Below are 13,946 nucleotides of genomic sequence, written 5' to 3' on the forward strand. Positions count from 1 at the left end.
ACGGTACAGTCTTAATACACCACTTAATATACAGCATTTCGCCATGTAAATAATTATGGGGATACGAGTTATTGATTTGAAATTAAACTGTTTTAAAATCATACTTGTTTATTATCTTATAATCCGTTACAGTGTACAAAACAATCGATGAAAAATGGCAGCAGCTGCGTTTGTATGAAATGAGAGCGAGTCATCGATACCAGATGACATAATAAAATAATTGTTCACAAAATATTGATTTGAGTTTTAATATTTTATAAGCTCACCAAACGCAAAACTTCAACGAAGAAAAAAACATTCCTAGCAAGCGTATAGCGCTGACTTAAGTTACCTGGATGAGCCTGTGTTATCGGGGAATAACAAACCGCTGGATGGTGCAATTGACCAATCAGAATCAAGTATTCCATAGAGCTGTGTAATAAATATTGGGTAAAAATGTTACTAATGATTTATTCAGAGCCCTCAGCTGACTGGCTTTCCAACCCCCTTCGTGGGCCAGTATGAGCCTCCTCAGACACGAAGGTGGTATCTCTCTCCTCAGGGAGCTGCCCCATCTAATTATCAAATGACGCCTGGCCTGCCGGCGGTAAGCTGCTGGGCTGAGACAATAGTAGCTGATTCTCTGGATTAGGTGACGGGGGTTGGAGAGGGACGGGAGGGGGAATCCAAGAGGAAGAGACAGAGAGCATGCTCAGTCCTGAGAGACAGGCTACTGGAGCACACATGTGCCTTCCCTGTGAAGGATACACATTCTCAGCCAGAAGCTCATGTGAAGATATGAGAAAGGAGATATTGAGGATTTAACAAAACCGGCGTGAAAATTCACTTTTGGACCTTGAACAGATTCTTTCAAAGGATGCACTAAGGAAACTCAGTTTTTAGGGTGAACTTTGACACCATGTCTCGACTTTACAGCTGCTTTGGGGACAGAAAGTAAGTTGGAGTCTTTTGTTTATATGAAAAGTATAGTTTAAAAATAGTTTGTGGTAGCACTTATCTCTTGTTAGCGTGCTTGAGTTTGAGGTTTAGTCATGGTTGCATATAAAACTCTTTTAGTGTAGTTGTTTTTTAGTGGAACACTGATGAACATGGTCGTGTTGATAATATGATTACATACTCCACATGAAGTATTTTTTACTGTAAGGCTTCGGTTGTGCTCTCTGAGAATGTACTGTAATAGCTTATTTGATGAACTCGCTCAATTAGAGTCTCTTTAAAAGCTCTTCTATCTAATGGTCTCATGACATGTCCAACAAGACCCTACTCATCACCACTGAGAGAACATGTTGTTTACCATTGGGTTTCGTCCAGATTCTTAGTATGGAAAAGAGACTGTTTAGTGTACTATTTCTCTTCACTGAATTAGCCATTTATTATTGTTTATTGTAGTCCAGCCCCCCAGAGACTAGATAAATGTACAATAAGTGAGTTTGGACCAGTTATTGAGACATAATGTTCCATATTCACATATAAATGGCAAATATGCCCTTGCAAAGAGACTGGAACTTTTTTGTGTACTAGAATCAGCTTTATCTTTACATTCTGTCCTACCTCCATTTTCACACCATTTATGGTGCTTGCGCTCCTTTGAGAGTGCTGCTTTGTTTGTATCTACACAGTGAATCTATTTGGCAAGGAACTTGAGCCATCTCATGAAATAAGAGTCCAAATGTTAATGTTCAGACCCCTTTTGTGTTGACCTCAGTGTTTTCTCTGAGCTTGTTGATGTTGAGCATCAAACTCTTCCTAGTTTCTCATATTTTCTTGTGCAGTTGATGAGGTTGTTGTTTTTAGCAGGCTTCTGCTATCTTTTAAGATATCTGTTCTCAAAGAAGTCTCAAGTCAGTGAGAGACTGTTGGGTTAAAGTGTGAGCTAGTTAAATTTGCATATTGTGGAGAGTGGGGTAAGATGTGTCAGTGAGTACATCTTATTTTAAACATTTTTCTAATCCTGATATATAATCCTGATATTTCACCTCTCTTTTTTCTTTTTTTTTTTTTTTTTTGGACTGGCTTAAAGGAATAGTTCACTTAAAAATGAAAATTCTATCATCATTTACTCACCCTCAAGTTGTTTCAAACCTGTATGAATTTATTTCTTCTGCTGAACACAAAAGAAGATATTTTGAAGAATGTCGTTAACCAAACAGTTGATTTAGCCCATTGACTTCCATAGTATTGTTTTCCTACTATGGAAGTCAATGGGGTCCATCAACTGTTTGGTTATTGACATTCTTCAAAATATCTTATTTTGCTTTCAGCAGAAGAAAGAAATTCTTACAGGTTTGAAACAACTTGAGGGAGAGTAAATGATGACACATTTTCATTTTTAAATGAACTATTCCTTTAAGTAAAAGGTGGCATTTCCAACACCACTCTTCTTTACTCTGTAAAACATTTCTGCTGTGGTTTGCTTATGGATTCTCTAATAATGAATCATCCAATATCAGATAGCCAGAATGTGCTGCTCTTTCTCTACTGGTTTAGTTACAGCTAAAGGAGTTTTGTATTTTGTGGTTAAAGTTCAGAAGAACCACAAAAGTACAGATGGTTTTGTAGTATGTGTGGATTTATGCTGCCCCTGCTATTCATAAGAGTTTTTAAACTATCAATCAATATCAACAGCAAAGGCCTTCCAAACACAGCTCATTGAGTCCATGCAGTAATATTGCCTAAAATATCTTCCTGAATAGAAAAAACAAACATATTTTCAGATAATTCAGAGCTCGCTAAATGTTCTGTGTCTGTAATTTTAGGGTACTTTAAATATACAGCTCTTTTAAATTTTAGGGTACTTTAAATATACAGCATTTTTTTATTCACGTAAAGCTCCCACATTTTGTGTAAGATGTGTGTATCATACTTAAAGTCTGTCTATGTAAAACTTCAGGGGTGTAGCCTACATTTACCAGAAACTATAAAAACTCTATTTACAAACTCATTTTTTGGAAGTCTAATGTGATTACGAATGGTTTGTTTCCTATTCATGAGGAACTAATTTAATTTAAACCACTAATTTTGCTAGATGTTAGAATCTAACCAAAAATAATTTACTCATCAGTAGTAGCCTACTCATCAGTAGTAAACTTATGATGGTGTGGTGGCTGTTTAAAAGCTAAATAGCATGGTAAACTATATGAGAAAATAAAATGAAAATCACAGAAGATTGCTTTCATTTTGCTCCTGCCCTATAACAAAACTGCCAGGAAATAGAATTAGACCTCATTGTTTAGTGAGCCAAATTTTGTTAGCCCAGTAAATGTTTTAGGACGTTCTTTCTCTTCAAATATAAGTTAAGGAATGAGATGGGGATGGTCACCACTTTAGCTAATGTTGTCAACTGATTGAGCCAAATGGTGACTGCAACTGGTTGGTTTCATAACTAATTAGTGTAGTTTACTCCTCGTTTCTCTCTGCTTAAAATGTAATTTTTTGTATACAAAAGCAAAATACCATAATATGTTTGCAGATATTTAGGAAACATGCTAAGTTCACATACTCGTTTCTCTGATAAACAATACCACAGCCAGTTATTCTTCTTTGAAACTTCCATGTCGGAATGTCTGTTTTTGTTTTGGTCTGTGTGATCCCGCCCACTGCCCGTTTACCCAATAGTATTAGTATTTCCCAATAGTAATAGTTGGCGGAAAACACAGCGCAATTCAGTCATGGAAGCCGGCGAACAAAATTGCAGATTCTACCCGACCCAAAAAGCCTCGGCATCCTTCTAAAAATCTCTATGAATGGAAGCATGTTAAAATGAGGATGAATCAACTCATCGACTTACAGTGTGTAAGTCTCCTCGCCTTCCATTGTCAATCCTGCTTGCTCCTGTTGCATGTCCTTGGGTCTAATCCAGTATTGCATAAGATACTCTGATCATCAGGATGTTGAACGACGAGGGCTGGCATTTAAATAACTTAACTGATCAACTTCTGATAACTAAACTGATCTGACACAAATAATAAAATGTAATTATATAATGTAATAGAACAATTCAATATCAGATCATATTTACACAAAATTTGGTAGCCTTTATATAGGCTTAATATTGTGTGAAGTTGTGAACACACCCTTAATATTGATTGTTTATCTGTAAGCCTTTTAATGGAAATAATAATTTACCTGTATGCATGTATTTTCCTCACTTGTATTATTGGTGCATACCTACACAAAATTGCTACATTTTTACACTTAGTTTACACAGTTAAATTCACACACAAAAAATGTTGACAACAGAAAATGTGCACTTATATGAACACACACTCTGTCTGTTTGGAGCTGACACAAGATGGAATTACCACATTTGGTATTAATCCACAATGGCACAGTTATTGGCTTGTGCCAATACTCTCAAAATAGCCAAACATCAGCCTGGACTAAATATCAGTCTGTCACTAGGTCCATAGTAGTTTCATAGTCTTGATTATTCCTCAACCTTTCTTACTGACGTAATTCACACTGTGCATTTCAAGTATTTTGTTTAACAAAAGCAAGTTTTGCATATGCGCATATAAATATTTACAGTCTCCTGTCTGATAACTCTCTAAAAACAAAATGTTTGATGCTAACACAGCATGCTTGCTAATATCTTCTGCTTGAACGCTTCTCTCCACTAACTCTCATTCTTTCTTTCTTTCTCTCTCTCTTATTCCTCCATTCCTCCTCCCTGTCCAAAAGTTAAGACATGAAACGTCGGACGTCATCACAGAACTCTGGCGTTGGAGGCAGTCCAAGGTCAGTCCATTAGTCCCTGTAGAGCTCTGAACTACATCTCTGCTATCATAGTCACGCACTGGCCAGTGATAAGGACTTTTTAGTCAGAAGAGACTCTTGCAAAAGAGGTCAGTTTGGTTTGCTTGTTTAAATTATTTAATCATGTACTCATCCTCATGTCATTCCAAAACAGTATGACTTTTTCATCCTTGGAACGCAAAAGAAGATGCTTTGCATCCAGGCTGCTCTTTTCTAGTGGCAGTCTGCTTAAATCATAAAACTATACAACAGATTTTCAGATTTCATACAATAGCTCCAACAGGGCCCCAGACTTTCCGATGCAACTGAATTATTTTAGAGGTCGCACTGGTACCACCACCACCACGTTGCCCAACTGATAAGAAATGGCATTTCTGTTGCATATGAAAAATGGCAAGCTCAGAACAGGTTTACTTACGGGCCGATCTCGATCACGCGACACCATTCTACACAGTACTGCGAGATCTAGTGAGAAGCATTCAAATTCGATTCAAAATGCTCTGTATTAAACCATAGATATCATATCAAACAGTGCTGACATGGAAACTTGGATAAACATTGTGCCATGAACAAACATGTTATAGAAGGCTTTTCAGTCCACAAATCACCAACATTCACCATGGATTTAATGTAGCAATGCTAACTGTAACCATGAGATTGTGGCAAAAATAGTCGAATGTTTTCACAGGATTCATTTCAGGGTTCGTACAACCTTTTGAGAGTGAAATTCAGGCACTTTTTTCAAGGACTTTCAAGTGCTTCTCACTTTTTTCAGCACTGCAAAGCTCTAAATCTTATACAATTTAAATGTTATTTTAATGTGATGACCAAAAATATAAAGTTAACATTTTCCTTATGAAAAATGGTTTTTTTTGTTTTTTTTTAACGTTAGTGTTGTTAATAGAAGTTACTGTAATTGTATCTGCTTTTTAACTCAAGCTCAGTGCTTTACTGTCAAATGTGCATATCCAAGAAATACAAATTTTGTATTAGTTACTGCACTTAATAATGCGCTACCAAATCAGGTGCTGGCGCCACCATCTGTAGAATGCAAATGTTAGTCTGGAGCCCTGATGTAAGGAACACATTTAAATTGAAGTCATTATATATGCTAAAAACCGAACAAATTGAGATTTGAAATGCTGAAATCCTTCCCACCGGCTGCAGCTCTCAAATGTCTTTCAAAATTGTCCGGACAAGGGTGAGTGAAGGTGTGGTCACATTAGAGAAATTGATAACACTTCACAATAAGGTTTCATTAGTTAATGTATTAACTAACATGAACTAACAATGAACAATACACTTGTTACAGTATTTATTAATCTTTGTTAATGTTAGTTAATAAAAATACAGTCATTCATTGTTTGTTAATTTTAGTTCATGGTGGCATTAACTAATATCAGCAAATAGTTTTGATTTTAATAATGCATTAGTAAATGTTCAAATTAACATCAATTTAGATGAATTACCGCTGCAGAAGTGCAGTTCATTTTTAAGTCATGTTAACTAAAGTAGTTAACTATTGAAACCTTATTGTAGAGTGTTTCTGCGAAATTTTGTGAATTTTTGTGGGTAAAAAACAATGGCACAAAAGTCATTGTTACCCCAAACTCTCTGTTGGTCAGCAAAGTTATTTTCTCAAGACCAACTTGAAGGCATTACAATTCTGCATGGACAAGTCTTTCCCCCTCACGGGAAATTTCTGGTCATATGGATTCCTATTTAAATGATTGGGTCTCACCCACTAAAATTCACAGAACAATGGTACATGTGACTGCAATTAAAGCAACTCTAAATAACTTTTTTTTTAATAATGTTTCCAAAATCGTTTCAGTGGTTCATCAAGTCGTAACAGGGTGAAAGGCACTTCTGCATTCGCTTTGCGGCCCTATATCTGCTATAACCTTAAGTTTGCCAGATCGGGTAGCGTTTCTGTAGTTCGAATGAGACTACAAATTTGACTTGCTTTACAGCAACTGTTACAATAGTCATTATTTGTTTTTTCTTCGCAATACATCATACTTTCATAAAATCATGCAACATACTCTACCTTGTCTGTGGACATTGTTCATTCCAAAGCCGATGCTGGATAAACAGCGAGCATACGTGCGACGGTAGGCTAAATTATTTACGACAGCGGTAATGGACAATTCTGCTTCCAACCTGTAGGGTGACTGAAGAGGAAAAGTTCTTTAGTGTTGCTTTAACTGAAAATATATATTTTTACAGTATTTAGGGCTGAAGTGTGTAATGTCGCTGGTGCCAGCAAGCAGAAATGGTTTCTCAGGTTTCTGACACCAGATGACACGCACAACTTGTGCGTTTACTGTTTGGGCTCAGAGCATGCACAATCAGCTCTTGAGGGATCTGATCGTGCAGAATGTGAGAGTTTTTCTCTAAGAAAACTCCGCTCTCGTCTGCTCTCTTCTCGAGGGAGGAGGGACAGACATCTGTGCCAGGCGATTCAGGTCCCGCTCGCGCTGAGGCAGAGCAGAGACTGGAATCGTGGGGTTTCAGAGGGAGCTCACCGAGGAGTTTGAGAGAGTTGTTAATCTCTCACGCCCTTCAGAGACTCGCGAGAGTGAGCTGCAGGATGAGGATGTGTTGTCACTAACATCCTCTGATCTGACAGCGAGTGCTCTGCTGGCAGCCCAAGAAAGCAGGAGATGGCTGATGAGGGTGAAGAGGATTTACAACCCGAACCCTCACAGCCACCCTGCCCCGCGTATAATGAGTTGTGAGTGTTATAGAACACGTTCAGCGAGGCTTTGCTGCCGTAGGAGCGTGTGAGGGAAGAGACTGCTCGTGACAGACTTTACAAACGGGGATGTCTGCTGAACAGTCCCTTCAGACGAAACTGGATGACATGTTCTCTAGGCGCACTAGTAGTGACGTCATAGGCTGTCGCCGGTCAATATCGATTGCCATGATTGGATAGTTTTTCAAACACTGGTTCACATGGAGGGCGTTCCCCAATAGCGTCATCTACGCAGTGTCTCGTTCCCTGTTCTCAGGGAACAGAGGTTACAGTCGTAACCTAGACATTTTCAAATAAAAAACCTGAACATGTGGTGTTTCTGGGATTGGTTCAGCAAACAGATAGCCCCGCCCCAAACTCACGTCATTGGTTGACTCAGTGTTGCTGGGTTGATGCTCAAACAAATAGACCAATGTTTTAATGACAAAAGTGTTTACACTTTTCAGGAGAACCAACCTACAGATGGCTTATAATAGTTCCCTTTGCACTGGGATGGAAGAAAGTTTTACACACTTTAGCTTTATTAGATGGACTTGCCTGTTCGTTTTCTTGTAAAACGAATACGGAATCTGTGGCAAAACTCTCTTGGTAATGTAACATGTTTATTGGTTTAGAGACTTTCACAAGCTAAAAGTAACCAAAGTACTTGGGATTGTACTATTCTTTGCACACCCTTATGTAAATATCATGGTACATAGAGTACAGTATGGTAATAATTAACTACCAAAGTATCACTGTACCATGGTACTGCCACAGTACTTGATTGTAAGGGTTGTTTTCTTTGTGACCTAAAACTGTCAGTGAAGGAGATGTGTGGACACAAGCCCAGCTGTGTGAACAATCCCAGGTGGTCCTTCATCCAGAGTTTGTCACAAGCCACACAATGCTGACCTGAAAGGGGTCAAAAAGTTTCTGGAATTTAAAAAATGGATCTGATCATGATGCTGATCATAATGAGTCACATAACTTTCATATTCTCACCCTTAGGCAATAACTGGACGAAATGATCATGTGTATGAGTGTATGTTTTCATTATGTCTCTGAATATCCTCATCATCAGTGCTTTATGGTGTGTGTTTATGCTTTAGCCGTGACTGTTCTTTGTATCTGTGGTTTTTCTTGTTTTCTTGTCTTGTTCTCTCATATGCTATCATAAGCTATCTGTGAATCACTCGTCTGTGAATGTGAAGGAGACTTTATATGAACTTCCCCTGAGATAGAGAGAGGAAATGAATGAGTGCTATCTGATGACTTCACGTACGGGTCATCAATGTGCTCTGGTGTCCCACCAGCCCCTCTAACCATTACAACCCCTTCTAACAAATTAAGTATCACCAGAAACTGCAAATCTGGTTTCTGTTAAGCAGTGAAGGACGGATAGTACTTGCATGCCGTGGTAAGAAAGATTGTTTCTCATTAGATGACTGCTGTTATCTGGTCTCATGTGATGTGAAAGCTCAAAACATGAATGTTCTCAGTCTGTTAAATTGGCTTCCTGTGTAAATTGCATAAGTGAAAGTAGATTTTTACAAATGTGATTGGTGCTTGCCTGTGCGGAAGTGCTGTAGGTTAGTAGAAGAGTATTACTTTCTTCAAAAAAACAACAACAAAATATCCTACTGATCGAAAGTTTGTGTCTCATGTTTCTCTTTCATTGGCGGTTGTTTTATCATATGCCAGGTGGAATAAGTTTAATCTCTTCGAAAAGTAATAGTATTACTTGACTACATATAGGAGTATGTAATTGTAGTAATTGTAGTAATTGACTACATATAAGTAGTACAATAACTACAATAAGAGTACTCTCTTCAATCAGCTTTACGATTCAAGGCAAGGCTTGACATTAACATTGAATTTTAGATATTATGTTATATACATTTTTCAATTGTAGTCTTTTAAAAAGGCATCTGAAATAATAAACTAAGTGCAATGTAGTGTTGTCAAAAATATAGATTTTTCTATACACATCGACACTGAAATATCTGAAACATTCCCACAGATTTTGTGCTCACTCCCAAAGTGCGGCACATGAAGCTCTCAGTACTAATTTGAGTTCTTTTTTGCTGCTAATTGCACGTAAACTGTCAAATAAACACAAAATAATGCGCCAAAATGCCGGTCTTGGTGAGTATTCATGTAAACACAGTCAATATGTTTTAAGTGGACACAAACACATGTGTAACAGTATAATGGATCAATGCGTCAGGTCTTTAAGTGACAGCAGCCTAATATCCCTGCTACCAAATTATGAGATAATACTAAAAATACCTATTGCAGTTTTTCCCCATGGTATCGATGTCAAAGTTGAGGCTAGTAACTTTGGAAAACCAGTAGTCACAGTGGCTGGCGAGCAAAAAACGTTAATGTCAAGCCCTGATTCAAGGTATTAAAAGTGTCATGTCTGTAGTTCTCAATGTAGAGTCTCTCTCAATAATACTATGCTAGGGCTAGGGTTTTGGTCACCAAACAGGAGAAAAATGACCAAGAGCATCTTGATTGTGCTTGATTTGTAAAAATGTTGTATTGCTGTTGAATGTGAACGTGAATATGAATGATATTTGGCTCAGTCTTTGTTAAGCAGTGTTTGGCAGACATGTTGAAGGTGTGAGCCAGATGGAACTCACTGATGACTTGGGTTTTTCTAATTTTGCTCTTGCGGATGTATTTCAGTACATTGTTTCCTTTAAATAGTTATTTCTGATTGTCTTCTGCACTATATTAACAAGTGTCAGTAGTACATTACAATGTTATTTTTTAAATAACCTTCAAAACATGCAAATTATAATTTTTATAGGCAGATGAGAGGTGCACAAAATTCAGGGTTCCTACACATTTTGGAAAATAGATGACTACTGTATATAATGCTAAAAATAATGCTGTATGAACCATTTATGTTTTGTTCTGAAAAATCTACAGAGAGGTTTGGAAATTTGAGTCTGAAAAATATGGAATTTTGAAATGGAAAATGTGAAGGAACCCTGAAAAGTGTGCATAGTAAATAAACACTTTTTTTACACAATATTTGCTCACAATTATCGAAAAATATCTTAAAACAGTAAGATGCTGCTGATGATCCCAAAAATAGTTTATTTGAATTAGTTGATAGCTCAGTCGATACAGATTTGAATTTGGCTTGCAACTTCCTCTTCCTAATAATTTCCTGTCACTTTCTACTACTTCTGTTTAATGTAAATGGTAAAAATGCGAAGCATAACAGAGAGTTTAGCAGAGACTATGGAACATAATTATATTTAGCTGTGACTGCCACATGACTTAAATTTAAAAGATAACACATTTGAAGGTCTGATATGAAGAGTATCACATCACAACACACAGTCATGAACTCCACAGACGCCCTGCAGTTTTGAGTTGAAAATATTTGTCATTTTCCTCTTTTGTTATGTTGATGAAAGAATGCAGCAGAAACCTGCTTGAATCTAACATCACAGGAAGTGGATGGTGGGATGAGTACAGGAAGTGGTACAAGAGAGGGTGGGAGTGATGACAGAATGCCAGATGTTTTAGGTTACGTGAGTGTATGGATGAAAAGGAGGATGGGTAAAGATAAATACTTACACAAGTTAGATTAAAACCATTGCATGTCTCTTAAATTGAACTGAAACTATGTGGCATGCAAAATATAAAACTAATGCTTTGTATAGACCGATTTATGAAAGAAATGCTCATTTTAAAATAATATTTGTTATGACATCTGCTTCGAACATTACAATGCCATAGAAATGTACAGAGCTACTACAAAAAAACAAAGTTCAAACACAAAATTCTAAAGATGCACGCTTGTTTTTCTGGCGCATAAGGTCTATAGGCACTATTAAAATGAAAGGCTTTGAAAATGGCTTTACATAGGTCATTGTAATAGTTGCTTGCCATCAATAGAGAAGAGAACCAGTCAAGCAATTATATATCCTGCCCTAATTAAACTGGAATAATCCTTGTCAAATTGATGCATGTCAAACTAGACTGCAAATTGCCTCCACATCCTGTTGGGCCGTTCCTCCCGCCTGGAGCTTCAGCCGTCTGTCATAGATACTGTTTGAGAGTTTCCTCCTTGAGAGCTGGAGGTGTTCCAGAGGAGAGTCTGATCCAGGATTAGGCTGTAGTCGCTCGTCAGGATAAACACTGAGGCCTCAGCTGGTCTGGAGTCTGTTTTGGGCTGCTGCTAGTATCAGCAAGTCTGGTACTGCAGATATAGTGGATCCACTGGAGTGACTCGGCTCCAGTGTTGTAATCTAAATGAGTCAGCGTTAAATGAGTCTTATCACCAACACCTCCTGTGCGTCCTTGGGTGTATAGACACACTCTTATGAAGGACAGTATAGACAAACAAAGACAGACCTAAACAGTCTCCATTTTCTCTAATGATTAATTACTTGAATTACTTTATATATATATATAATTCAACCCCCATTGCAAATCAGGTTTATTGTCAAAATGAACAGACTTTCAGCTGTTTGCATTGAACAAATCAAACAAAAGTAAAAGAAAAAGTTTTTTTAAGTGGTTTCTCCAAATTCAACTGAAAATGCAACTTTTAATGACTTCTGCAGTCTCAGAGTTATTCAATCCCTTCATGGCAACTTGGCAAACATCTTTAGTACTTAGGAGCGTTTTGCTGTTATGACCTGCTGCAAACGAGATGTAGCCTATAACCAGACACCGGCTTTTTCCTCACCAGTGTTTCTGAGGAATCTTATCCCATTCTTCATGAGCCTCCAGTTCAGTCATTTTCTTGGGTTTGCGTGTATATAAGTATATAATTTACATATAAGAAATTATTTAGCCTAACCCCCATTGCAAATCAGTTTTTTGGGAAAAATGTATAGACGTCCAGTTGCTTGCAATGAACACATCAAAGAAAAATAATTGAAATATATTATGTATAATAGTACGCTATTTATTATACTATATAATATATTATACTATATAATATCATATATATTATATATTATAGTAATTCAAGCAATTACTCATTTTATATATATAATGGTTGATAACATGTTTAGTGTATTGATATGAAGTTATGGTGTAAAACATTGGTCGTCCAGATAAAATGCCAGGCATAGGAATAAGGAGGAAATTGAATGGGGACTGATGTTGTTGAAAGCACCATAAAAGTTTCACATTTTAAAACACATTATGTCATTAAGTTATTTTTTTTTTTTTTTTACTGTATTTTGGTTTCTTTCCCACACATATATGTGTATTCAGCTCCACAGTTTATTTTTGTCAAATGGAAGAGAACAGCCCAGGAATTTTGCTAAATTTCTTGCTTAAGGTGTGGTAACATTAGCTAAATTTAGGCAAAATTTTAGGGGCAAAAAATGGTTCATTCATCATCTATAGCGTAGCAATGTATAAAGCACAGCTTACACAGAAGTCACTTTCAAAAGTCAGCTTTCTGAAAATTTGCATGACTATCCTGAACATGAGTGGAATCTGTGTAGGGAACATTTTCGCCTTCGCACAAAACTCTGACAAAAGAAAAAAAGTCAAATCGGTTTGGAACATCATGAAATTGAATAAATAATGGCTGATTTTTTATTTTTAATGAACTGTCCTCCTTATGTGTGTACATTCTGAAAAATGCTGGGTTGTTTCAACCCGTGTTTGGGTCAAATATGGACAAACCCCAACCGTTGGTTTCAGTTTTTTAATTGAAATGGTTGGATTTGTCCATATTTGACCTGAACGTGTTGAAACAACCCAGCATTTTTAGATAGTAGGTTATGAGATTTAGATTTATGGTTCCATTCTAGATCACAGACCTCACATTCAGCTGCACATCAGTAGTAGTGTCCAACCATTTATCTGACAAACCTTTTTTTTCCTCAACAGCAATTGTGACATCATGGCCTCGGGATCTCCAGACGTCACAGATGCTACTGAACCATCAGATGCAGGAGAAGAGTGTTCAGGTAATGTTCAAGTCCCGTTCAGTGCATTATCATCTATGAGAACAAAGAGAATGTCATAATTTTTTCCTCATGTAGAGATCATACATGAAGAATTAGGACACTCTACTCAATGAAGTGATACAAGATGTTAGTTCTCACTGACAGGAAGCCATGTAGCACACAGACAAAGCCAACATTTGCCTCTCCGATACGAGCATGCTTTCCGCTGTCCGACATTTGACCTTTCTCTCCAGTTTAGTGTGGGAATGAGGAAGCTCAGACTGCTAGAGTCAGATCCTGAAGTACAGACAGCGGGCCTATGTGGGGATGTGGATTAGCCATTTCCTTGCGAAACAGGGTGCTTGCAAAGCATCCATAATCTCCTCTATCGGATTGTGGGTCTCTCTAAGTCCATTAAGTTCAAGAGTTAGCCAATGTCAGTGTGTATGGGAGGTGTTAGACTTGTACAGATTTATCACAGGATACTGGTAATTGATCCATGACCAGGGTCACATTAA

At 37.4% G+C, this 13,946-nt stretch overlaps 1 protein-coding gene across 4 annotated transcripts in view; it reads left to right on the forward strand.

Annotated features, from left to right (window-relative positions):
- Window positions 1-13,946, forward strand: part of LOC307171659 (uncharacterized protein) — a 43,081-nt gene that overhangs the window by 6,577 nt on the left and 22,558 nt on the right. Inside the window, exons 1-3 of one of the 4 annotated variants that reach the window (XM_079893416.1) lie at window positions 579-933; window positions 4,681-4,737; window positions 13,370-13,449. In XM_079893416.1, coding sequence (XP_079749542.1) covers window positions 4,688-4,737; window positions 13,370-13,449 — 130 coding nt within the window. In that variant the 5' untranslated portion in view covers window positions 579-933; window positions 4,681-4,687. Of the gene's footprint in view, window positions 1-497; window positions 934-4,680; window positions 4,738-13,369; window positions 13,450-13,946 lie in introns of those variants that run through there. The other 3 variants (XM_079893417.1, XM_079893418.1, XM_079893419.1) reach the window with 3 other exon arrangements.

Source organism: Squalius cephalus (assembly GCF_949319135.1).
Source record: "Squalius cephalus genome assembly, chromosome: 14".
NCBI classification, from domain to species: Eukaryota; Metazoa; Chordata; class Actinopteri; order Cypriniformes; family Leuciscidae; genus Squalius; species Squalius cephalus.